This window comes from Pyrus communis, chromosome 16 (assembly GCF_041283825.1).
Source record: "Pyrus communis isolate YQ-2024b chromosome 16, ASM4128382v1, whole genome shotgun sequence".
In the NCBI taxonomy this organism is placed as follows: domain Eukaryota; kingdom Viridiplantae; phylum Streptophyta; class Magnoliopsida; order Rosales; family Rosaceae; genus Pyrus; species Pyrus communis.
Window position 1 is genome coordinate 29719198 of NC_142580.1, and position 27851 is coordinate 29747048.

Sequence of the window (27851 nt, forward strand, 5' to 3'; positions counted from 1 at the left end):
AAGTCAAACTCTTCCCATATGCGAGTTTGAGTATCATTTTGCCTTTGCCCTCCACTACGGATGATGCAAAACTGCCCATATACAGTTTTTTTTTCCAGAGGCAATAGAATGGTACTCAATGAACAGGTTTTGTCAGCACATATGTGCTTACTAACACTTGTATCCGTCAACCAGTCACTCACATTTGAGACTATGCTATTTCAGACACAACATCAACCAACTCTTCATTGGTGATTGTCATGTTTGCTTGGTTGTTGTTTTTGTTGGCCTGATTTCCATCATTGCAATGATGATAATCCTGTGCCTTTTGACTAATTTTGCCATAAATATAGCAGGAGCCCTTAATCTTCTTCAAATTTTTACAATTGTGCAAACTGCTTGAGTTTCTGAACCTTATTCTTCTTCAACTGGGCTTTGGAGTTTCCTCCCTCAACATAATTTGCATTGGCTTTAATGGCAACAAACCTATCAGTACGGTATGCCTTTCTGTGTCCACTTTCACTTGTAGCCTCAGAGTCAAATCCTCCATATTAATCTCACGACGGTTGTGCTTTAGATATATTTTAAAGTCATTCCAAGACGTTGACAATTTCTCAATCATAGGGCCGACTTCAAAATGCTCATTGATCTCATATTCCTCTTAATGCAGTCCACAAATCAATTTCTGGATTTTCTCGACCTGAGAGACAACAGACTTAGAATTCATTATGTCTACTAATTAATGAAACCCTCTTTGTCAACCAAAAGAGGGTGAAAAGACAAATTAGTCTTCTATCACACAAAAAAAAATGATGGGTGATAATGTAATTTCACAGGTCCAAATTTTACCATTTTTATTGAAGCCTTACCTACAGATAATGTTAAAATACCTCCAATATTATAAAAAAAAAAAAAAAAAAAAAAAAAAAAAAAAAAAAAAAAACCTCCCACTCCCCCCACATTCTCTCTCTTCCTCTCTCTTTCTCATTTTCTAAAACAATGTGCTCATAGACACAAAGCGTGTAGGCAAATGTTAGTAGTATATTTAAGGAACTTATCGATCACTAATTTAGTTGAACCAGCATCACCAATCTTATACTTTTTCCCCAAGGATTCCCACATCTCTTTTGCAGTCTTGTACATAGCATAGATGTCATAGAGATTATCATCCAAACTATTAAGGATATTGTTCTTGCAACAAAACTCATAATGATTCCAAGCTTCAATTCCCATCACAGTTTCTTTCATCATTGGATTCTCATTAGACTTTGGAGCCTCTTCCTTGACAACATGAGGGAGATTCATGATTGTTAGGAAGAACATCTTTTGTTACCATCTCTTGAAATCCAGCCTTTTGAATTTCTCTGGTTTTTCAATGTATTTAGGCCTAATGCCATTCACATTCACAGATTGTTGATCCATAATTTATGTTTCAAGATTGTTGGATATTTATCAACAATCAATGACATATATATATATTTGAATGTGCTAATAAACAATAAATTACAACTGAGTCTATTGATAAAGAATGAGTAAACGAAAATAATATTAAACAGATCAATTGAAGATTGAGGCTTGCATACCGCAATATCCTTGAAATAGAAATTCATCCCTATAATGTGCTTGTAGTTTTGTAGGCATCTACTTCACTAGGATTCAAAGTTCTAAACTAGGATTCCTGCGTCGGAAAACTTTGTTTCTAGGGAATTTCTTTGTGGTTCTCTCAGTTTGCTTCTATGGAAGAAAACATAATTTTTGGTGTTTTGAATGATATGCAAATGCATTTATTTATAGTAGTCATATACCAATTTGCAACAGATATGATTTTGGGAGGTTATTGTTCAACGTAAATAGTGTGTGGCTTCATCTTTTTCTCAAACTTTTTCAGATGTTCTCAGACTTCATCCGGAATGATGAGTCCATTGAAAAATACAAAGATTAATTAAATTCGAAATTAATTTAAAATTTAAAATATTAATTATTGAATTTAATTATTAGAGCTCAAGCCTAAGAGCCCCAAGGCGTTCTCAGCTATTCTCAGACGTTCTCAATTGGGTTTGTTTTTCATTGCCTTTGCCACTTGTGGTTTCTTTTGGGTTTTATCATGCATATGAAGATTAGTACTAATGAGAAGATCATGTAGGAGTAAGGAGGCTATATCGAAACTTCACTATTTGTTTTTGTATATCAAATTATGATTTTTTTTGTGGTAATGGTGGAAAGGAATATACTTGTTCTCTGATTTCTGGTGTTTGATGTGCCTATTACCCATGCCTTTACTCATGTTTAAACCTTGGTGTCCAATGATCAACGATTCTTTGCTTAATTATTTTCACATAATTTGAATGGGTGACTTTAAAGCTTCTAAATATGGCATATAAAGCGAGTGTAAAAGTTAAACTCTTAAACTCTCTTGTTTATATATTCAAAATGGTATCTACTTATGAAAGGTACTTTTTTTATTAAAGATATTGTTTTACTTGGTATAGGCTTCCATTACTTACATTCATCAATCTTTTTTATTAAGGAATGAGGCTGGGAAATTTTTATTTTGATCCATTCATGGCACCTGTGGCCAAGTTAACTTCAAGGAAGCACTAGACTCGGTCACCCCGCTCAACTTCAAATCCTTGAGAAATTTTTGAAGGAAGGCAATGGAACTCCATGCTTGCAGAAGATCAAATAGATAACCATCGAACTCACACAACATGAACTGGTGATTAGAGACTTTACATCCCTTGATGGAAAAGTCTTCGCTGTTTTTAACCAACAAAATCAGTCTGATTGGTGCATTGGGTTTTGAATTTCATGTCTCTTTGAAATGTATGTTACTGCTATAAGACTGACGGTCCTTGCTTTTTATATATGAAGCGTGACTACGATTAATTTATGTGCATACTAATTGTTATTAAGAAATTGTCATAAAATATATCACGTGGCAGTTTTATTTGTTACGGAATGGTTTCTTACGTATGTTTATTATTTGTCTTATTTCTTTTGATAAATTTGACAATGTTTGCATTCTCATTGATATAATTATTGCATTCTTGAATAGTTTATTGCAGTTTCCATATTAAACATATTTTATTACAAATTGGTTTATGGGATAAAGTGAAAGCAGTGAAATGATTTGACTATTCAAACTATATGACCGAAGCGTGATGATTATGGTTATTATAAACATAATCATCATGTGTACCCATATTAGTTCCTAATTGGCATTACATGATGTGATAATTTCTTATTGTTTTGCATGATGGCATATGCTTGTATTTTTCCTGCTCTAAATTTCAAATAAATACTGGAAAACCAATTATGGACTTTTCATGTGTTTTGAGAAACGCACGGTGTCTATGGTTTTCAAATGGTGTGCATTTTCTTTTAGCAGCACATATAAATTCTAATTATATATGGATCAATGAATTCCAATAGAAAAAGTTATGACATATCCAGGTTGTGTGTTTAGGAAGTTGTGCATCTCTTTCATTGGTATGGATATATTGTAACCACATTTGTGAAGAAATAGAAGCCTATTTCTTAGAGGAAATATGCTATTTCATAGGTTCTTTCATACTTCGCTTTGAAAAAGACGATGAGTTCTCTATATATTAAGTATGTATATTTAATCAGTCTAATTTATGATGTTCTATATGATTAAGACACATCATTAAATGATACATCTTGCATGATATATACATGTATATGAAATTGTTGCCCGCACATTGTTGCGTGATAACAAATTGTATGAACAATATAAAAAATGTCTCATAAAAGAATAATATTATTTATATTAAAAATGTTAGTAAGATTTGTACATACAAAAGCATATCAAAGTTGCACCATCCCAAGTGCATTGTCAGCAATGTTTCTTTGAATTAAATTGTCCTAATACAAACATAAACATGAATACATGAAAAGTGATCAAAGTATGAAATAATACTTGAATCAAATGTATAAACAAAAAAATTCAAACATGAGAAAACCTTATGCAATTATCTCTATTTGTGTTTAAGTACAAATAGATTGAACTCCTAATTATCTACATCAACATACCATTTCTTTGCAACTACTACATCAATATGTAACACATACTTCATTCAATTTGGGATTTCCAAACACAAAACTATTGACGCCATTCAATTTGGGATTTCAAAACACAAAACTATTGACGCAAAATTCCAACCCATTTTTGTGTTATAGAAGATAGTGAGAAGCAGGGCAACATGTCACACTTTCAACTGAAACACCCAAGATTTGTGTGTTAAGCTCTGCAAACTCAGCGTGGCGGTTGTTGAGAGCGGTGATCTCTGCAATGTGGGTTCAAAATTTTTGAACAAATCAATCAGGTTAAGATAGATTCATTCAACATCAAATAAAGATTAAAATTTATATGCAGAGATGCTGACTGAAAACATGCTTACATACAAGACAAAACAAATGTGAAGTCCAATGCGTAAAAAAAAAAAAGAATCACATGCTTATTCCCAATGTACTTAGAGAGCTTAACCTGAAATCCAAAAACCAAATCTTCAATTGTAATGAAACAAAGGGTACATTAGTCATTTGAAACCCTTTCTATAAGAAGCTCTTCTGCTTTTGAAACCCCTTCTATAAGAAGCACTTCCGCTTTTAAGCGTTTTTGCTAGAAATTTTTTTATTTGAAACATGTTTAAAGTTTCTATTAGAGTCCACATGCTTCCTGAAAAAAAAACATAGAAATGATTCTTGAAGCATATGGCAGGTGCTTCTTTAGAAACCATTTGGCAAGTGCTTTCAAAGAACCAAAATCAATTTTAATCTCTCAGAAGAAAATCTTATACAAACCGGGGAATCAAAATACAGAATACGATAGCAAAACAATGCTCGTCTGATGAAAGAAAAAAATAGTAATAGTAATATACCCATATACGCTGCAATAGGCTTACTTTTGCAGAACTAAGTTTCCAAGGAACAATCGACCCATAGATAATCATGTCAACATCCAGAATCACGACCTTACTAAAAACAAAAAATGCTCAAATAATAAAAAATTGGGAATTATGGTTGTTTAATTATACCTAAAGTGTAGTAGTTATAGTTGGTGTTTATCGGCCTTCGAGGGAGTCGAAGACCTCGAATAATAGCGGAATGCAGAAACTGGGATTAATATTCAATTTTTCTGTATACAGGACACTTTAAAGATTGAGATTTTTTTTTCACTTTTATAATAATAATAATAATAATAGTTTTGACAACAAAATCAGAATTTTGACAACTAATCGTCAAAAAATTCAAAATTTCTAAAACCTTTCAATCAACTTTGGACTTACATTGCAGTCTGTAGCTTTTCCAACCACAAAGAAAGCAATTGGGAAGCGAGAGCATGAAGCAAGTCCTATGGGAGTTCATTGACAATCGGTCACCTAAAAACCGAAAAATTAACCATTTTTTAAAGTAAATGCAAGGTTCATGAAAATCCTGTGAAACTTATTAGGATTAAAAAAATTAGGCGAATCAATTTGTTCATATAGCTCACATCCTGAGCTAAGAGAGTCAGAGGTTGATGCTGCTGTTTTCAACAAAATTGGGGCAATGGTGGAGAAACATTGTAAAAGGGTTATGGCAGAGCAAATTGATGAAAAAAATAGAAGGGAAAATGTAGCACGACTTAGTAATTTATATGTTACGAAAGCAGTGATAAAGTCCTGATAAAATACCTGCATCTTTATATCTTTCATCTTTGATAGCTAAATTTAACCAAACCAAGTTCTTGAATTAAAGAATTTGGGCCCTCTGTAGCACTGGAAAGAATATAACATATGATTAAACATACACAACACAAAAGATCCATCTAGGCTAACCCCATAAATAAAACAAATTCAACCAAGAAACAAAAAATTAAGAACAACCCAAAAACCAAAAGAAACCCTATTACAGTTTTAGCTCACTAACCCATTGAATCAAAACAAATTCAATAAAAAAACATAAATTAATAACCCAATAATTAAATCGAAGGATTCTGCAAAAAAGAGACACCGTTGGGTATCGAAACTCATGAAGAGCATGGAAATAATCAGACCAACATCCAATTTAGTACACACCTAAGCACAACATAAGCAAAAAACCATCCTCAACTCTTCAATCATTTATCAAACGCAATAATACATTCATATAAAAACTCTCAATCATTTATCAAAATTGAATTAATTGAATCTTCATTGGAAAATCTTAGTTATTATTAGAAAATCTACCATCTGAATCAGAATAGAAAAAGGTAAACCAAATCAAATTATCCATTTGAAAAGACTAAATCAGTGATGTAAATTATTAAGGGAGAAACATATATGGAAAAGATAAGAACAAATAGCTTACCAATTGTGGCTATTCCCACCTCAAACAAAGACTACAACAATAGACCTGAAAATTGAATGCTGAATAAAAAGAATTATATATTGGAGAATCAAATTGAAAAAGTCCAACATAACCCAAATTTACATTAACAGATAAACATATGCCAAAAGAAAGAAAAAGAAAACCAACATATTTTTGTAAGAAACCCAACAAACCATCCAACACTTCAAATCACTGCTAAAAAAATTCCACATAACAAAATCAAATTACTAAAATTTTTTTGTTTGAACTGAAAATTAGGTAAAAAAATTAAAACTCTTTTCAGATTTGAACAATAAAATGCCAACCGAAAATAAAATATATACAAAGAAAATTAAAAACTAATAATATATAAAAACACCAAAAACTGAAAAAACATTCTTACATTTTGAACTAAGCAACAAACACTTGCTTTTAGTTTTATATATTGAAACTCATTACTGATGATAAAATTACCAAAATTTAGAAACAATGTCAAAGTTTCATATGACAACATGGCCCTTAACAATTTGCAAAGAAAATGCAAAAATTTGGCTCTAAATGATTAAAATATAGAACAAAAAAAATGAAAAAACAAACATAAATACTAACTAGTAATAGATCCCACTCACCAAAGAAGCTCCAAGAGGTAAGAATACCCTTCATAACCTACTACAATCAAGAGAATCAATAAAAACCCATTTCAAAAAATTAAAATCCGTGAAAGAAAAACTAAAATTTTGAGGAAAAATTGAAATAAATAAATAAATCATCAGCTTTGACTCCATAAGTAGTTGTAGGTACCTCAAAAGTGAGAGAGACAGAGCAAAGAGATGAGTGAGAGAACGTGGGTTGAGTTTCTGGCGATTTTCTTGCTGAAATTTTCATAGATGCGTGTACACCTCGAAAACCTTGTAGAAATACGCATCATACTCGGCCTATACAAAATTAAAATTTTGAAATCAAGGAATAACTATTTGGAAATTAGGGTTTACAATGAAGAAAAGGTGGAGAATTTGAAGGACCTGTTGCGGCGGTAGTAGGGGACCACTTTGATTTAAATGATTTCTTGTTAGCATTGTGGTGGAGAAACCAATAGAATCGTATAGAGAAGCTGAGATTTGAAAATTGTTAAAGCAAATGGCCATAAATAGTGCTAACCCCTGTCAAGTTTTTTATCGGTACCATGTGTGTTGCGTTTAGTATTTTGGTCAAAAGGTGTCTAGTTCAACACATAGTTCACTATGATTTCTTCATATGAAAATTGTTAACAATAAGTGTAGGTTCAAGTCCGAAAGACACCTACACCTATTGCATGGTGTAAAAGTTGCAACAAATTTCTTTCATTTATATATATGTATTTATGTTTTTGCAATTTCTATAGATTTTTGAATCTTTCAGAGGTTTTAACTCTATTTTATTAAAGATTCAAAGGTTTTTTTTTTTATTATGAATTAAATAATAAATATGAAGAGTCATGTCTAATGGGATAAGTCATGTCCTTTACCAAAGGTTATATAGAGTTTTATAAATAGGGAACTACTCAAACATAATAGATACGTTCAAATATTTCCCTTCTCATCCTACCGCAGTACTTATTTATATCCCTTATTAACCTCCTACTTATCTTTATCATCAATAGGCAATTGATCACTATTATGGCATCTCGTCTGCCATAATCGTGCTAATGGATCAAACATTCTATGAGATTCAAGGAGTTGTAAATAGCCGATATTACTTGCACATACGGAGGCATCTACGACTTTAAGACAGTGACAACACGCATCTATTGATATCACAAGTCAAATTATTCCTTACTTTTTTTCTATTTACTTCTTTGTTTATTGATCCTTGTGTTTGATACATTAAGGTATTATCTAATTGATTGAAATTACATGTGTATTATGACTTTAATTATTTTTATAATCCTACACTTTGACAACTCTACACCAAGGCTAAAATTATGTACCTTCAAAGTTCCGAATTAGGTACTGACACTCATAATTAGATACAAAAGTTACACGCACAAGCTTGCTTATAACTTGTTTGAGATTGTTTTTACAGGATTTGAAAATTTTGATTGGCAATATCATATGGAAGTTCCACCAAGCTATGTATAATTCTTACCACCGCTGAAGATCTTCAGTATTTGGATGTTGCCATTAATGTTTAACGTTCCTACTTCGTGCTTGAATAGAATTGAATCAGACTGTGAGGTTAATGGATAATATTTTATAGTAGATGGACGACTATAATTAACTAGAGGGATGCTTTACCTCTCGTGCAAAAGCTTGGATCTCGATGTGCTCCTACGAACACGAAGCAAGGAATCCAACTAAGAAGTCAAAAGTAAACCCAAATAGGACACCAAAACGAAATATGTGACACAAACCTAATTTCTGCATCATCATAATTTTGAGCTGTAAATCACAACAATCTCCACCTCGGCAAGAAATTAGCAAACTTCCAAATCATATACAAACTTCAAATTGCGATACCAAAATACAAACGCAAACGTGCACCAAATGTAAGACTTTTAATGGGCTTACATCTATTTAGGAGTCCTAATTGATTAAGAATACAAGATAGGAAGAAATATTTGATTATCCTGGATTACTTGGTGGTAAAGTAAACCTATAATGATTGAGAAAATCTTTCCTATTAGGTCATGGATTATGGAGGTGCTAAAATATGTATTAGGGATTTCTTTATGGGCAAGAAACCTGATATTCTCACCTATAAATATAAGGCTTAGGTCCCCACTCTTATACACAATATTCTAACACAAAACTCTACCCCATATAGGAGTGCATAAGGCATGTAGAGAGAGTAGAAAATCTCTGCTTGTTGATGTGTTCGTGATTCATTCTTGTGCTTGGATTCAATGGCTTCTCAAGGCTAGTACTTTTAGTTGCATATTATAGTTGACTTAGATGTGGTATCAAAGCGTATGTTATATGCATCTAGAAGTCTAAAACAAGGATTATATTATATTTATAAAGTAAATCGTGAAATATGATTGTTGTTCAAAGTCATGTTCATGTTCAGTTTTATACTTTGTTTATACTATATGTTGCTTACAAGCCCTGAAGCATATCAAGATTGTGGTGGTATAAGACCCATAAAGATGTCAAGATTGAAGTGATATTCTATTTTATTGTCTAGCATACAACCATTTAATAGACTAGCCAACCATCTTTTCAATCCCAGATTATAATGACAAACTTGTATTATAGACACTGCCAGTTAGGGCTTTCGGTCTACAGATGTGAACTTTTAATTGGACGTAATCTATAATGGAACAAGGTATTACATTTTGTGAATATCGGCTCTTTTCAGTCTACAGATGTGAAGGGTTTTGATGTGAAAATTAACTTGACACACAAATTAAACCCTATTGATGACAATTGTAATATATATGTAAGTAAGGATCGTTCTAGGCCAGGGATTAACTAGGGATGCTAATCTAGACTTAGCTAAACTTAGAAACACAAACTAGACTCTAAAAACACTAAATTGACTCTAAACAGCACAATACTAGCAAATAGACACAAAACTGACTCTATGGAGTTATTTGGACGAAATTTAACTAACTTAGACTCAAAACACTAAATTGGACAGATTTGAACACTTTTCTAACTAATCTAACACACTTAATAAAAGGGGGAATTGCTTTGGACGAAATTAATTAAACTAGGCAGATTGCAAAACTAAATAGATTAGACATTAAATTAGGTGAATTGAATGGGTGAAAGGCTAGTTAGAGGGTCCTTTTCCACACATGACATATGCATATAAACCAATCTCCAGTTATTATTCCTTTAGACTATGAATGACAATGACCTAAATTAACCATGAAAAGCATAAATTAACTTTCAGATTTTCCTTAACTCGTGGAATTGGATGGAATACGCATCGTAACCAAATTATCTTTCTCAAGTTCTCTATATGAAACGCATGATAGAGATACATATCAAAAGTCATTAAATTCTATGAAAATCATAAGCATTGACAAGGCATTCATCATTATGAAACGCATGAGACTCATGCCAAGGATTCACTTAACACGATTGTGACTAGCAACCTCCACTACTCATGAATATAAGTTCATAATGATTAGGTGAAACTCCCTTATACTCTAGCGTCAAATTCATGCATGCAAATTAAGTGTCAACCCTCAACCAACATACATAAACAAGTTTTAATAACTCAGATAAGCAAATCACATTCAAGACTAAAGAAACAATAACTGGATGTAATCAATTCATATAAAACATATAATCATGGCTTCGAATTCACCTCCAACAATAAAGAAATTAGTTCCACATGTTCATCATAATTGAAAACCAAGTTAAAATAAACATTGAACTAAACCTAGGATAGAAAGAACCCAGAAACACTCCCCACTCCAATGGCAGATTTCGAACCCTCCTTGGATGGCAAATTGCACGGCACTCTTCTTCTCCTTCCTTCCTTGCTTGCAGCACTAGGGTGATGTGGTGGTTGATGGCTTAATGAATGAACGAATGAATGAATGAGGGGTGGTAGGGGGGTTGTGGCACAAACATGAATTTATATATATATATATATATATATATATATATATATATATAATGCACGGCAAACCCAAGGGATATCAGATTAGGGTTAGGGTTTGGTAGAAATCAGGTGGGAGAAGGATTAGGGTGCACCAAAATCTGAAAGGAAAAGGATTTCACAATCCTAGGAGAAAAGGATTGTAGGTTTTAGGGCTTCTAGAAGAAGGAAAGGCGCCACCTTTCTAGGGATTCTAGAAACAATGTTTTCTGTGGCAGAAATTGGACTTCTAGAGGGAATAAATGGTGCGGCATTCTTTTAGTATCAGATAAGGTCTTCTAGAACCATATATTTAAGTGTATAAATAAAAAATTAAGCCCTTTTTGCAGCTGAAATTAAGGTGGAACAAGATTAGGTTAGGATAAGGTTTGGATAAGATAATGTTCTTTGGATAATGTCCACGGGCGAGGCACTGTGAGGAATTTCACTAAACAACCAATATCAAAAATAAGAACACAAGAGATTAACGTGGTTTGGTGTAAACATTACGTCCACGGGCGAGGCACTGTGAGGAATTTCACTAAACAAATTGAGATTACAAAAGAGTGTTTAAACTCTCACAACCCAAATTCCACAAATTACAAACCCTAAACCAAACGAGTAGAGAACGTAAAACAAACAGTGGAGATTCTCCAAAATTGTTCTCTAACTCTCAAACCCACCAATTGACTCTCACCAAATGGTCAAACAAATGAGCCATGAATTTGCCACACACTCATGACTCCAAATGGTGACCTCCATCCAAAACCCAATTAGCGAAAATTCTCTAAACTAATGGTGAGACACACAAAACAAACAAACACTAAGGTCCCATTTATAGTGCATAGCACTTAGGTTACAATGAGAATCCTAATCCTAAACAAATAGGTAATTAACAAAATCTCTCCACCAAGCAAGGAATCCAACTAAGAAGTCAAAAGCAAACCCAAATAGGACACCAAAATAAAATAGGTAACACAAACCTAATTTTTGCATCATCATAATTTTGAGCTGTAAATCACAGCAATCTCCACCTCGGTGAGAAATTAGCAAACTTCCAAATCAGATACAAACTTCAAATTGCGATACCAAAATACAAACACAAACGTGCACCAAATTCATTCAAAAACTGATCTCCACCACAAGTCAAAAAATTGAAAAGTCTTCAAAACTTGAAATTTCCTCAAACGCCTTCTCGAACAAATTCTATTACAGAAACTAACAAAAATGAGCCAAAAATCTATGCAAAGCTCAAACAAACGAACCAAAAAAAAGTGCAAACACTTCACCATAGTCTCGAACATCAAACTTCGCCTTATGAATGCAGAGTGAACATTCATTGGCTCAAAGACAACTAAAGAGGATGGGTAAACAAGCTTTACAACTTGAGCCATAGCTCCCATGCAAATTTGACATCAACAACAAGATTGCTCCAAGTGTCTAGAGGTCATTTTTTCCTCTTAGCGCTTTTAGAAGTCCTTGTTGAACTAACACAGCATGCATCTTCAATTGCCAAATACCAAAGTCATTCATCCCATCGAATTCTTCAAATATCAAATTTCCCCAATGACATAGAGAGGTTCATGATGAATGAAAAATAAAGTTTAAGTCGAAACCTGGGGCTCTGATGCCACTTGTTATACTTTTATACGCAAGAGAAAGCGAATTCTAATAAAGTACTAAATATCATCGTAAGCGAAAGTGAAGAAACAATCAATCTCAAAATAAGAACACAAGAGATTAGCGTGGTTTGGAGTAAACATTACATCCACAGGCGAGGCATGGTGAGAAATTTCACTAAACAAATGAAGATTACAAAAGAGTGTTTAAATTCTTACAACTCAAATCCCACAAATTACAAACCCTAAACCAAACGAGTACAGAGCCCAAAACCGACGAAGCAGATTCTCCCAAATTGTTCTCCAACTCTCAAACTCACAAATTGAATCTCACCAAATTACAAAACGAATGAGTCATGAATTTGCCACACTTGGGGGCATCTCGTTGATCTTTTTCTTGCTTGCCTTTGCAGGAAGGTGAATTTGCCTATGGTGGATGACTTTGATTGGTTTGTTATACTACTTATCTCTGATCTGATACGTGGACTAGAAGAAACTAGGGATCGATCTGAACAGCTTGTATTTGTATTTTTGAGTATCCTGAATTCTTGTAGTTTTTTAGTTGCTTCTAGTTGTTTGCGACACTGTCCACAAACTCCACATTTCATTACCAATGTATTCTTCTGTTTACCAGTCTATAAATTGGCATAGTAATTTACGATATGGTCTTAAGATGCGGAAGAGAGAGTATATGCACAGTACATTTGAGTTACTCCCCTCCTCACGCCCTTCCGCTCTCTCGCCATTGCTGCAGGTAGAACCAAATCAACTTGGTGGATCATATGCATGTAAATGCAAGACAAGTTTTCGACGGAACTAATGAAAATCAAGCAGCAGCAAAATCATCAACTGCTCTGCCTGCTGCTACCTTTAGTCATTACAATGGGTGGAGTTATCGGCTCCATTGTCCAGGTGGCAGCAACAAACTCAAATTGTTAATGCACTACACAATAGCTTAAGAAAAATGCAGTTGATTTACAAGAACCTATATTGCCTCGGTAATTTATACAATGTAAGGAGGGAGATCTACATCGGCATCACGGCATCGACTGAGGTGATATGTGCAATAATTTCAGATACAAAGACAATTCCCGCCGTTAGCCCTCTGCTTCAGGAAGTAGGCGTCTTTTGGGTAGTTTAAGCTGCACCGTTACAAAAATTAATTATCACATCCGCCCTGGAAGAATTCGCTATAATCAGATTACAATGTTCCTTATTTCCTAACCTTTGATTTTGTAGTCCTCCAGCCTCCCATGTTCTGCTCTTGCGGCGAGTATGAGAATCTATCAAAGGAATTTAGAATGGAGGCTTTATCCCTACTTGAATCAACTGCAGGCAAGAGATCCTACATACAAACAGACTAGGACCGTTATTTAGACGGTCTTGGACATTTATGCTGTAAATCTTCACAAAACAAAAAAATGCTCTGCAAGATGGTTAAGGGAGACTAGCAAATCCATGTTCAATCAGATTTTCAGTAATATTGCCAAAAGAACTTTACTATGGAATTTCAAATTTCAATATATAAAATCTCGGTCACTTCCACATACTGTTATAACTTAACTGTGAATCCCTGATTCTACGATGACACAAGTCCTAAGTTTCTTTTTAGCATTCCAAATACAATTGTAAGATCACATATTACAAACTTACCTTGTCTTCTGGAGCCCTATCACTAGATGCTTCAAGATTTTGAACATGCAACTGTTCTAAGTAAAACAGTATCTGCGTCAATTAGGAAACCAAAAAAACAATGAGTCAGGTGAGAAAAAAAAAAAGCACCATAGAATACCAGCTACAACCAGTATCCGCAAAGATGTAAGAAATTGCATTAACTTCTCAGAAATTGCAAGATTCAGGCAAAATGGGAAATAAATCTAGTGTAGCAACATGCAATCCAGTTTTTTTATTCAAAAAGAAACGATAAAAATACAAGAGCGGACATGAAGTCTGCAAAAGCACAAACAAAACAGGATAAATAGCAAGATCACCCTGACACTTGGAAACGGCGAAAACATTCCAAAAGTAACTAATAGCAGACTACGAAAACATTCCAAAACTAATTAATAGCAGCAATCTAATTACGGAAATTTCTGAGAAAGAAAAATCTCTAAATTCTGTAGCAAAATGTAATCCAGTAACCTACAAAAGTTAAATAGAAACCTACCTTGTTGAGTAAATGAACATTTGACATGTTAGCTGCCATGACCTGTACACCAAGGCAATTGTTGTGGCTACTGCAGAAGGGGCAGAAGATGGTACGGAAAACGCATCCATCCTCTTCACACCATATGCCCTGTCCAGTAGCACCTTCAGAATTCAAGAGCCTCTGATCAACTGATGCACTGTCAGTTATAATAACAGGTATTCCTGATGAGGATGTATTTCCTGTGTGAAACTTTAATACATTCATACGAAGAGATTCTAAATGACATTTCGACGAAGAAGATACAGAGCATGCTAGATGTAGCTGATTCTCAGGAAGTCCCAACGGGGTTTTGCAGAGTGAGCAAGAAATTTGTAGTCTTTTATCCATTACACAACCAACTGACGTGGATGAAGCAACACAATTATTAGTCGTGAGAACATGAGGAACATTGGACTTAGATTTGTGTTCTGAACCATTAGTCTCAAAACTAGATTCAATTTTGCGATTCGCATCTCTGCTGGCCATTGAGTATTTTACAGAACTAGTAGAATCTGGAGTTTCGGAATCAGGAGCATCAGACTGTCCATTAACAAAGTTGACCAGTGGTGAATACAGTGACTTTCTCCTCTTTTGGGTATGAGAATTAACACTCAAATTCAAAGATGATTCTGTTTCTAGTATCGAGCTGTGCATGTTCAAAGTCACATTCTTTTTAGGAGTTGCTACAAGGCTGCACTGGGCTTTTGGAGAAGCTCTGCAACTATTGGTCAAGGGTACTGATTGAAATGACATTTCATTAGAAGAAGCCTCAATTGTGGTTGAAGTTGAACCAGAATTCTCATCCTTATTTAAGGATCCTGGACTATATACAGAACCGATTCCATCCATGTTAGGGGTTTCTTTGACAATGGAGATGTCTGGATCTGCATCAGAGAATGCCATGGACAAAGATGGCATTCGGTACCTGAAAAGAAATGAGTTTTGGAGAGTATTGGTAACGGAATGCCGAATGAGAATTAGAAACTGTGCAGGAAAGCAGATTTATCGGTGCCCTTAACTAATACAAGGCCATTATCTCACTTGAGTAATCATTATTTAATTCAGAAAAACACAGCGACACTTACCCTGAATTTTTCTGAGGACAACAATCTAGATCAATTATTTCCTTGCTATGGTCAGCATCCACATCCATTTGCACAAATTGCTGAACTTCCATACAACCTTGAGATGTCAGTTGGCCATCATGCTTCATTTCAGAATTCTCTGGCAGTTTGCAACAATCGAACTTCTTTAATTTCTGATATTTCACTTTTGTAATTCCTTCATTTTGACCCATAGGGTGAATAATTTCCCCTTTAGCTTCAAAACTCTGTGAAACACTAACCATATTCTTGCTTACTCTTTCCTGCATGAAGGTTAACCAATTTATAATACTTAATATTGTTCAAGGATAAGAAAAGTATCTGAAGAACAGCGGGAGCATGCAGCAAACCTTGACATCACTGAAAAAGGATTTTAATTCCTCCATTGACGTATCAAAGTTGTTATAATGTCTGATGGATTTCTTTAGCCACTTTGACACATATGCTGTATTTCTTTCCTTGTGATAGCGTTCATCTGCTTGGAATAAATTATTAAATTTGTATAAACAATGTTAAAGGGCAGATATAGAAACAACAAAAGACTAATCAATTGCACCCAAAAACCAAAAAGATGTCAAAGAAATTGTGTTTAAAACTTTGAAAAACCTTTTACATTGTGAGCACTTGGAAACCAACAAAAAAAAAATTAAAAAGATATCATGGAATAGTTTGACAGCAAATCACACAAAAGATGAGGCTGAAGTTAGCCAAATGTGAGATTCAAAAACAGCTTTCATAGAAACATCATTGAGCTGACACTGAGAGTTTAAAGTCTGAATACAAAATATTCTAGTTGATAAATTTTCCAAAAAACTAATTCTGTTGAGAAAATTATCTGTGATTTTAAGAGATAAGATCATATGTTCAAGAACAGTTACCTAATAAGATGACAGCTCCATAATCAAACCTATGGCGAATGCAACGTCCTACAGAAATAAAGAAGCCAGTTAGTACAGATTTAAAATAAATCGTCAGATGGTGCACAGAAAACTTTCAAATGAGGTTTGGTGGAAAAATTTCTACGCTTAGTGATGAGTCATCTTATACACAAATATATGTTAAGTTAATCCACTTTGAAAAGGTAGGGATTACCTGCAGCTTGATTTAGAGCTCGAAAGGCTTGCTGGCAATACCACTCGTTCCCACTCAAAAGGCTTTTGGATGACTTATGTGTATCATTATACTTCTGCTTTAAGACAACTTGAATATCATTTCTGAAAAAAGGTTGAGAGCAATCAGCGAACTGTTACTCATAAGACATATCTGTTCCAAAACAAATACAAAAACGAGAAGTTCTTACATGTTGGGAAACGGAATCCCGACAATTATCTGAGATAGTTAAGATAAATAGACAATCACATAAATATATGACCACTGTATTACTGTATTAGCCAATCCAATTAACCAAAGATTATGATGTCTAAGCTCATCAGCCTCCTCCCCATTGAGAGCAAACACCAATCTCCCCCTCTCCCCCTCCCTCCCTCCCCCACCTCGAAATATAAATCACACTACCAAAAGACAGAAAAGGATACCACCGCCCGAGCATTGTCATCTGAAAAATCAATTCCTTCTGAAACCTGCAAGCATAAACATAATGATTGAGCATGTGCAAACTTAACAAAACACCCTATCATTATTTTTTATGTAGGACCACAATAGTGTGCACCTTTCCTCGGCACACAGCAAGAAAAGCAGCTCCATCAGAGTTACTTTTTCGTGGACACTTGAACGCAGCAAACTGACTTTTTTTTGCTATCTTGTTGGCACTTTTCTTTGCCCCAAAAACTGGTTTATTACCCTTACGAATTGAATCATAATAACCCTTCAAAACAGCATCAAATTCCTCCTGGTCTCCTCCTCTTGGCTCTGCACTAAGCAATAACAACTAAGCAGTACAATCCAACACAGAATAACAATAAAGAAAAATCAACAATGAGCTCCAAGTCTTGCATTCATGCAGAAATACCATGAAACGAATAAAGTAAAAACACAATCTCAAAGGGAATTTCTAAAGGAATGTTTTATGAAGCATAATATAAGTAGTGAGTGAGTAAGCGAACAAAAAAAGCCTCACCAACAAAAAGGTTCTTTTTTTCATTTAACTGAGACCATTGTCCTGTTCCATGCCAACGCTTGCATAGTTTTCCCATCAGCTTATAACTTGGGAAGAACACGAGACACCCACCTGGAACAATCTTGAAAATTTCTTCCAAGGATTTTCCAAGTGCATCCTTCACAGTAACATAAAATAACAATATTAGTTTACAAAGCAGAAATTAAACTATAAATCATTTCAAAATTTGGTCAAACTACCTGGAAGGCATATTCATCTGCTGTCTTATAACTTGCATTCAATGGTAAGTTACCTGGGCCAGTAGAAATAACAGCAGGCCAAACCTGCAGGGAAAAAGCTAAAACCTTATACCTACAAGAACTATGCAAGCAGAAAGAATGGATGACCAGTAAGGGACAAAAAATTAATATACTTGTGATTCAACATCAATAACATGTGGAGCTTCCAGAGTTGTTCCAAACCGAAGACCAAGCTCAGATGAAAAGGAATTCATAGGTGACAGAGTCCTAAGTTAAAAAAAAAAAAGATTGGTCAGGTGTATGATTACTGTGAAAAGAATCTTACCTAGAGGCAAGCAATGCAACAAAAGTGCAGGAAACCAGACCATGAGAAGCATCAGTCACCAATATAAAACAGGCAAAAACATTCATTTGGACAAATAGTTATAAAAATACAATTGTACAAATTCGCCTGCACTATACTAACCCTGATGTTAAAATGACTGACAAGGAAAGATCAGCAATATCTTTAAACACAACAGCAGGATTCAAACACCACAAACTTAAGGTATGCGTCCAATCGCCAGAAGCTCCTGATACAACATCAGAATCCATATTTTATCAAACTGCAGCTCCCATAAAGATATTTTTATGAGAAATAATGAGATAAAAAAAAATGCAATACAAAAAGTGAACTAGAGGTCCACAAAAAAATTATACAACCCACAAGGACAAAACCAAAGTACCCTCGCAATGTAATTCAACTCACCGAACGAGCTACAGAAGCTCCCCAATTTAATAAAATAATAGAACTTACAGATCCCTGAAGGCTAGAGAAGGAAGCCCACAATGATGCCCAAATCCAACTTTCCCAAGAGCTTTCTTCTACATCCCCACTATAGCTCTCAAAGATTCCTATTTCTCTCCAAGAAAATTACCCAAATGACAGCTACCACAGTGGAATTCCACAACATTCTTGCCTTTCTTCCACCACTAAAAGACATACTTTACAGAAAGAATGTTTAATGGGTAACATGAAAACAAATTTGAAAAATGCCTCTGCTTTACCAACTACACGATTAATTTGGATGAAAATCAAACTACTAGACAGAGAAGACCCAATGAAAAAGATTAGGCACGTGTTCTATATCACTATCCTCAAAGATAACCAGATAACAGCTATTAATTGCTTACCAGCATCTCTTTTAACATATCGTTGTAAAGCAAGCTGAAAATCAACCATATGACAGCCATTTCTTGAGAAAAAGTAAGTAAGCGAAGAGAACAATCCTGTGTGACATTATCAAAGAAGATCAACCAATATATTTAGCGAGGGTAAACTTAAGACATTTATACTTAAAAACTACAAGGTTTTACCTTCCAATATCACAACAGCCATGCCACTTAGATGTGGTATATCTGATTCTGTATCTGTAGCAGCTTTGAATGCCTGAAAAAGAAAACACACTTTGACACAGAACAAAATAGTGTGTAATGGGAGAAACTATTGTATCTAAATTACCTTCACAGCACATTCAAGTAAGATTGGGAAGCACTGCTGTGATACATTAGCTTCTTGGAGCTCTCTCAAAGCCTTATCGCCAGTCCAACTGTGACATACAATAAAAACCAAACAAAGAAAAATTAAAAGACCAGTCTAAAATTATTCAAAATGCTAGATTTCCAAACCTGAAATACAAACACTTCTCACCCTATCGGTAATTGTTTAAAGAAATTTTAAGAATTAACAGAAAGAGTGAAAGATCAAATTACTTGTTTATATTTTTTTTATACAAGATTGCAAAGTGAAAGGTACCCCATAATTGCATGAACTATTATTTTTTTTTAAATTACTTGAAAATATTATAGTTAACGGATCAATGATAAATTGATAATTGAGGAAAACATCAACCAAAATTCTTACCAAGAGACATAGTACTGAAATTCACGCTTTTCCAATTTATTTTTCCTTTGCTCAATCCAACTTATGAGGCCCTATGGATATGTTTCACTCATAAATGACCACAGAATCACAAAACAGTTACTTGAAACAATTGCAAGAAGTATGTATGAAACCAAACCTGTATTGTTTCGTATAGAGGTTGGTATACCAAAACATCAACTGGGCAAAGCTGCTCTAGTTCTATCTGCACTTCTTTAGAAGGTATGACAACCATATAAGAAATAGAAAGTGACATTGAAAGAAAATATTACTAGTTTAGTGTCCTACTGTGCAAAATGTCTTCGTCAATATCAACACTGCCAGCATCACGAGCAACATCTTCTATATTGCTGCAAACAAGTAATTTAAAAGACCTATTGAGAAAGTCTCACAGACCCAAGCATGAAAGTCTTAATTAAAACAAGTTCAGAAAATTTTAAAAGGCAAGTGATTTCAACAAACCCTATATTTCACATTCTATGCACCCCATTTTAATTTTAACCATTGATTTTCCTTTGATTGTTCAATGTCAGGGCTAAAATTAGAACAGGGGAGTGTAAGAGGTGAAAAAAGGTGTGTTGAAATCATTTCCAAATTTAAAATTTACGCAAATAAAATAGGGAAATATCTCCTTTTATTTTGTATCCTGCAGCCAAAAAGAATCCATATAATGAAGCACCAAGTTAATGGGGAATCTTTTGACTTAATAATCAACATATTCTAATTTATAGAAGTGATATGTAGCAGGAAAACGCATAATATTAACAAGGGAATTCCTCATTTTATGATTAAGTACAACTGGAAATTGGAAAATGCAGAATCTTCATTTACCTCTTAAATAGTGTTGCAAAGAAATACAAGGGGTGTCAAACAGAATATAACTTCAAGTAGAAAGAATGTTTGAAACAAAGAGAAGATCAATCACAATAATGCTGCAACTCATATTGCTTATACTCAGAAAATTGAGCAAGGTGAAAAAAAGAAAAGAAAACAAATATATACACAAAGTGGTACAACATACTGGGCTTCGTCGAGAACAACAATGGATCCCTTAATATCTACTTCCATTGCTCCCCGAATTACTGGATTAATGATGTAGTTATATGGGCAAAAAACCAACTCTGCATCGTCTGACAAAGATCGTGCTGCATAATATGAACAACCTGAAAAGTGACGAGTATCTCAGCCAAATGTAACCATAGCAGTATACACAGTGTACATGCTAGACACATAACAACAAAGCAGACCTTTCACAGATTTTCCAACTTTTACAAGATCTTCAATATCATGGGCCTCATGGCAGCCTCCTTTCTGAAGTGATGGATGGCCTTTGATTTTGTTTACATTTCTGTTAGCAAGAGAGATTGTCATACGATTACACTCCTAATTAATTGTTCTAAATGCTCTGAAGTACATCTGCTGTGTAACCGAACACAAATAAGATAATGGAAGCACAAAAATAAAAAAAAAAGTAACTCACTTAAATTCTAAGCATCCAACCTCTCGGTTCTTCAAAAGCAGCTTACTGACAAATCAAATAACAGATTTTAGACTGAAACATAAAAGGAGATCATAAAAAAGAGTAACAATATATGTTAAAAGTGCACCATTCTTCGTCAATATTCTCTTTCCCATGTACTTGTGCATTTGTGCAGTAATGCTTCCTTGACGCCTGGATAAAATAAAAATGGTGAAAAACAAGCATGCAAACAAGAAAGGTGTGGTGCATCTCAGTGTAAGTTTAGACTGCACCAACTTTGATGGTAGAAACTTAGTCAGGAATTTCTAGCAAAGAGAGAAAAATGAAAAAACAGTAACAGAGGAACTTAATAATTATTTCTGCTGTATGGACTACATTTGGGTGAATAGTTAAATACACAGATATCATGTAACTGAAACATTCATCTTAAGCAATGTCAGTACTCTTCATCTGACCCTATCCAGATTTCTACAAAGACAGATGCTTGTGCAAACTTCAACATTCGAACCTTCATTTTTGAGTTAAAACTTAAATAAAGTGTAAACTCTGAACGCTGAAGTAGTTGGAAATATCAATGCTCCTTAACGACAAATCTTTATAGGAGCGATCAGATCAACATTAAGAATGAACATAAAAGGAATGGACTAAACTTACTAGCACTGCCATAGGCACCCGGTAGGAAGTTTTCCGATACTCACGTATCACTTGAGAAATTTGAGAGTGTGTCCTCCTAAATGGACATGAAAAAATAGATGATCGTTAGGTTAGTCTAATAAATTTGACACTCAATGGTACTTCAAAGCTCATAGTTATCAATTCTACTGCTGGACCTGGACTAATAAAATGATAAGCAAATCAAAGGATCATTCCATGTAGCTACTAGATGTGAAACAAGTCCAGAAGCATCAAGTTTAGCAAGCAATATGCTGAAAAATTGAAATATCTCTAACATCTTTCATTTCAAAGGCTCGTTCTCATGATAAGAAAGCAGATTTCTCACTCTAAGGCTAGTTCTGCAACAAAATTAAATAAGCAAACAACTTACGATGCGTAGTATATGGTAGGTGTTGCCTTTTTCTTTTCATCCTTATTGTTTGCCAAGGATTGTTTTGTCTTTGCCTTCTCCGATAACTGAACACCTATAAATAAAAATTACACATTTAACAATTAATGAACAGAAGTAGCAGCTTTAAGCATCTATACTATATGTATTTTAATTTGTATCCAATAAAAACTAAGTGGACTCTTTGAAATTGACATCGGAATCTAACGGGTGAATAGAAAATCAAGAACAAAAAAATATAAATTTAGGGTTTAATGTGATGGCACACACTTGAAGGTTCCTCTTTGGGAACAAATCCGCCGCCGTGAGCCGCCGGATCGGTCATGGCCTTGGGATCGGGCTTGGAATGCAAGAGATTGGCGAACTGATTCTTGGACTTATAAGCCTGTTGCCAAGCGAGAGTGGAGCAGAGAAGAGAAAGCGATTTTCCGGTTCCGGTCGGGGACTCGAGCAATGCGTGGCAATGACCGTCTCTGTGAGCTCGATCGAGAGTGGAGATGACCCTGCTCATGAATGCCAGCTGGGCACCGTACGGGTGGTACGGGAACTCCACCTGGACGCCTCCAATTTGGTACCCATTCTTGGAGGTTTTAGTGGTAGGGTTAGGATTTCTTCCGGGAGTTGCAGACACCATTTTTGGGTGCTTTGGTGCGGAAATTAAAGTCTGGGAATGAAGGAATCGAAGGGTTTTATGAGTGTGAGACCGTGGGGTTATTTAGGCGGCAAAATTAGGAGCGCAAACCCTTTTTGTTTTTTCTTTCTACTTTTTTTTCGGGCAACGCCCAAATTATTCATTTATAAAAGTATCTTAAAAACATGTTAAATCTTAAACACAAAATTCAAATTTGACACTCTAAATAACAATCAGACATCTTTTAAAATTTTGTTCTCTATTCAAATTAAATTATTATTTTATTGTATTATTTTTTTTATATTTTTTTTTATATTTTAAATTTTACATATATAAATAACTTTTATAATTTCAGCAAAAAATATATAAATAGTTCGTAATGAATGATTTGGCATTATTTTTTCCTATTTATCAAAATTAACTTTTACAATTGCGAAACCCAAGTCATGTTGGAATTCCTTCTTGTTTCAATCTTGTATTGCATAAATTGAACTTTTGTGATTGTGTGGATCAAGATCGAAGACAAATCTCACCTCACCTCTTCGAAGGCTCCCAAATTTTAGCACATTCCACTTCTTCTTCCCTGTCAACCCAAATCCCAACCCCTTCTAGATTTTCCAAACCCCACCCCACCTCTTCAAAAGCCCTCAAATCACATCTTGACAATGGAGATGAGCTTGACCGGCTGACACAATAAGTGATCGACCAGAGGCGCAAAGAGAGAAGACAACGACGAAAAGGGAGAAAGCAAGGGCAATGAGAAGAGTTTTGGGGGACTATGCAAACGATTAGAGACGGGGATGTGGTTGGAATTACGGATCGGGAACGAAGAAGTTTGAAGCTTTTGGAATTGTAGGTGGAAGGAATTAAAAATGATGAAGAAGATGATATTTTTGTCCTTTTCAGTTCTTTGAAGGAAGGTGGATCGGTGACAGCAAGGGTGTGGGCTTCTATTCCAGGTTATACCACATTCATATTTGATCTTTTAGTTCAAAAATTTTGTTGCTGCCTTTTATGACTGTTGATGTTGATTTGGACATTTTGACATCTCTTTTGGAGATGCTCTAATTTGACTTTCAATCACTACAAATTTACGGGTGTTGTCAATTTGAATTTAAGAGAATTTTAATAGATTTTTTAAAGTGACAGATTTCAAAAGATTTTAATAGAATCTAAAAATTCTCAAAGGACTTTGGCAGATTTATATGGATTTGTATTAGAGATTTGTATGGATTCTTTCATGAATTTCTTAGGATTTTTTATACTTTTCAGGAGAGGCCGCCCACATTGAGGGAATTTCGCTAGCTTCAAACTCTTCTAATGGCACTCATCTTCTTCCTTCATCATTCTTGGTGTCGGAACTTAGAGGTTCCCTCTCTCAGAAACTTAGAGAATCCATTATTCCATCCTTTTCCAAGAAATTCATGGAGTAAAGAAGCTAGGAATGAAGGCCCTTCTCTAAAGGGTGATTAGCCTTTACTTATGCAAAGAGGATTCAACAAAGGTATAAGAAATCTCAACTCCTTTCTTTAAGATTTGAGTTGGCAGAAACACATTGAAGCAACCTTCCTTCATTTCCTTTTTCTTATTGGATTTCGACCTACCCATGTTGCTGCTCTTACCTTCTTTTGTCTTTTCCCGTTCATTATCCTTATCTTTGGCATAAAGGCTTTGAGAGCTCTCAGTTATATCATCCAGTTTAGCATAGGACTGAAGGGCTTGACTTATGTCTTCGAGCTTCAGAGACTCTTTTCCAAACATTAGAGTTGTTCGAAAGAGCTTGAAAGTCAAAGGTAGAGACCTCAATAAGATGATAGCCATATCATCATCTTTGTAAGTTTGATCGACCTTCTGATGATTGGCTATGCAATTCTGGACCCTGCATATGTGATATGAATATCACCTATTTCTTCTAGTCGAAGCCTGAATAATTCATCTTTGAGAAAAAGTTCATTGCACACAGTTTTGCCCATATAAACATGATTCAACTTGTCCCATGCTTCCTTAACGATTGTCTTTTCTGTGATATGGGACCTAACTGATCTTGTGAGTTGGGTCTTGATGGTGTTTTTGGCCTTCTTAAGAACCTTGATGCATGCCTTTGATGTCATGGTTGTAGGCTTCTCACCAACGAGTACATCATCCAAATCCTAGTATTAGTACATTATTCATCATTGTTTGCCAGTTCGTGAAGTTATCATTGCCATCAAAAGGGATGTTATGGTTGTCGGCTTCTCACCAACGAGTGCATCATCCATAACCTAGTATTAGTACATTATTCATCATTGTTTGCCAGTTCGTGAAGTTATCATTTCCATTAAAAGGTTTTAGTGCATGCCTTAAGTCCACGGTCGTCTTTCCTTTTGACATCGTAGAACACTTTGAACCAAGCACTCGATACTAAATGTTGTGTCACGGGCTCCATAAGTGTCAACTACTACGGCTGTCATGCACCAATATTATCCCTACTTAAACACCTAGGCTCAATCCCTTGGGTGGTATCTAGCCCAATGAACCTTAAGTGTGAGATTTTATCTTGAAAGGCCTCGATGCAATTAGAAGTGGACACATATATTTAAACCTTAGAGTATTGTCGTACTTCTCTAATGTGGAACTCTCTCCACACACATATTGGATTATATCGAGCCAACCTTTTACACCAACAATTACTTCCTTTCTAGCTTCGGGCAAAGCAATGTGCTCTGCCTTTGTGGTGGACAAAGTTGTAATTGGTTGTAGTAGTGCCCTCCAACTAATTATCCTTCTGCACATGTAAAGGCATAACCAAAAGTTGACATTCTCTTGTCCAAGTCCCCTGCATAATAGACATCCACATTTCCAAACACCCTGCATTTTTTTTAGCTTTTCAAACATGATCCCTTATCGCCAAGAACCTTTCAAGTAACGCAGAATCCACTTGACTGCATCCCAACGTTGTTTTCCTAGATTTGTCATGTACTTGGAAACGATGTTGAGTGCTTGAGCTAGGTTGGGTCGTGTGCATACCATTGCATACAGCAGCCCAAGACACTAGCATAGAGCACCTTCTTTATTGGTTGTTTCTCTTTTGTGGAATTAAGACACTGTTGCCCACTTAATCTAAAGTGAGCCATCAAAGGAGTCGAAACTACTTTTGATTCTTTCCTAATCGTTTTAGGAGAACAATCGGTGCACCCATACTTTCCCTAATACAATCCTCAATAAAATAGGACACGAACTTTGACGAGCCAATTCCTAACACTATGTAGTCAAGGTAAAATCATGACCGTGATTTTACTTATGGAATTGTGTTTTCGTATAGAGAGAGGCATGATATAATGATGGACTGGTAATCTTGGCTGTTCACACTTCACTAGTTTTTTGGGCTGTTTGTTTGTCTTATCTGCGTGCATGCAAAACTCTACTGCTTTCGTTTATTTGTGTATTAAAGTAGTTGAGAATTTGATTGCTTCCAGGTAGTCTTTCCGAGCTTTGGTGAACGATATCTCTCCACCGTTTTGTTCCAGTCAATCAGAGAAGAGTGTGAGAAAATGTAATCGGAGCCATGAAATTCCTTTTCTCAAGCAATTTTGTGATAGCGATGCACATTGTTTATCCCGAAACTTTCCTTTTTTATTGCACCCTAGGATCTTGTAATTGTGTTAAATTTCACCTTTTGTCCATTTGAATGTCTAATTCTTCAATAAATTGATGATTTTTTTAGTCAATTTGGCACAAATGTTGTTTACATATCCACCCAATTACAGATTCCAGGCTCATCATGCAATCAATCTAATGAAGATTCAAATAATTTGTTAGGAAAAAGACATGAATTGATACAGATTTAAAATTTTAAGGTGTAATGTGAAAAAATTAAAATCTCATGACCTAACATGTAAACCATTGCAAATTTAAAAGAGTGTAAAATGTAATTAGCCCTAAAAAGACAAGGTTTTAATTTGGGTTGTCTGTTGTCTTGCATGCCGTCCAAATTACAAGGTTTACTTCCCAAACTTAATTAAGGCCTTATGTTTTAATTTTGGTACTATAAGCCTTTAAGGGAAGGGATCCCCATTTTTATAGTTGTGGGGTCTACACGACATCGAATTTTAACGATTCGAATCATTTATTTTTCAAATTGCACCTTATAGATTATCCTTGCAAAATATTAGTCAAATCGGAAATATTTAATACATCTAATTGCGTTAAAAAAAATTAACGAATACTTTGTTATATAAGAAACAATAAAATTTTATCTTGATAATTAAATAGGTAAATGATTTTGGATTGAATTGAATTTTTGTAAGAATGATCTATGAATCAAGACTTACAAATTAAACAGTTCAGATCGTTGAAGTTCAATATAAAGTGGACCTCACATCTAGTGCCGATTTTTATATAGGTCCAATTATTTGATTGGGAAAGTGGTTCTATTATATATATGCCCCATCATTAAACATATAATAAGCGAGTAGGCAACAGATGAGTTAGGACTTTCGCTTTCAAAAAGTTTTACTGGGGCTACCTTGTCACATTGTAGAGAGGTTTTTGAGTGACTTTGGGCGGACGAGATATCTGATGTGACATCCCGTTCCGGGATTATTAAAAGGTACTAGTGAAATGACTTTTCTACCCCTAGTTCGTCTCGT

At 34.8% G+C, this 27851-nt stretch overlaps 1 protein-coding gene and 2 long non-coding RNA genes across 5 annotated transcripts; 1 reads left to right on the top strand and 2 right to left on the bottom strand.

The window, feature by feature from the left end:
• Positions 1–3740: 3740 nt before the first annotated feature.
• On the bottom strand, positions 3741–7381 carry LOC137730529 (uncharacterized). Its single transcript, XR_011068170.2, has 4 exons — positions 7132–7381; positions 5676–5759; positions 5289–5381; positions 3741–4284 (listed from the first exon to the last, which is right to left on the bottom strand). It is a non-coding gene; the product is annotated as an uncharacterized LOC137730529 (long non-coding RNA).
• Positions 7382–13325: 5944 nt separating this feature from the next.
• LOC137732959 (RAD3-like DNA-binding helicase protein) lies at positions 13326–23376 on the bottom strand. Of its 2 annotated transcripts, none has more exons than XM_068472190.2 (28): positions 22863–23376; positions 22575–22668; positions 22184–22259; positions 21657–21721; positions 21530–21574; positions 21297–21397; positions 21071–21212; positions 20338–20399; positions 20189–20262; positions 20032–20102; positions 19630–19717; positions 19485–19557; positions 19302–19397; positions 18595–18700; positions 18302–18395; positions 18129–18212; positions 17890–18046; positions 17482–17681; positions 17348–17392; positions 17113–17141; positions 16905–17026; positions 16691–16738; positions 16163–16287; positions 15795–16075; positions 14689–15634; positions 14175–14246; positions 13747–13866; positions 13326–13663 (listed from the first exon to the last, which is right to left on the bottom strand). In XM_068472190.2, exons 1-28 carry the CDS (start codon positions 23224–23226, stop codon positions 13619–13621), a joined length of 3825 nt encoding a protein of 1274 aa, XP_068328291.2. In that variant the 5' UTR covers positions 23227–23376; the 3' UTR covers positions 13326–13618. The 2 variants fall into 2 exon arrangements, with proteins under 2 accessions (XP_068328291.2, XP_088544187.1); XM_088688061.1 differs by having other exon boundaries at positions 20189–20259; positions 22863–23354.
• A 271-nt stretch (positions 23377–23647) lies between these two features.
• Positions 23648–26889, top strand: LOC148690255 (uncharacterized). 2 transcript variants are annotated; one of them, XR_015957656.1, is made up of 3 exons: positions 23648–24182; positions 24496–25016; positions 26679–26889. It is a non-coding gene; the product is annotated as an uncharacterized LOC148690255 (long non-coding RNA). The 2 variants fall into 2 exon arrangements; XR_015957655.1 differs by having other exon boundaries at positions 23649–24182; positions 24496–24727.
• The last annotated feature ends 962 nt before the right edge of the window (positions 26890–27851 follow it).

What these genes read in the sequence shown, in the direction of transcription:
- LOC137732959 (XM_068472190.2), bottom strand. Translation starts at nt 23,226, where the DNA reads ATGGTGTCTGCAACTCCCGGAAGAAATCCTAACCCTACCACTAAAACC. An exon ending in GTTGTTCTCGACGAAGCCCA is followed by an intron (nt 20,400 to 21,070) that starts GTATGTTGTACC and finishes ACTTGTTTGCAG; the next exon opens with CAATATAGAAGATGTTGCTC. An exon ending in GGAGGACTACAAAATCAAAG is followed by an intron (nt 13,664 to 13,746) that starts GTTAGGAAATAA and finishes GTAACGGTGCAG; the next exon opens with CTTAAACTACCCAAAAGACG.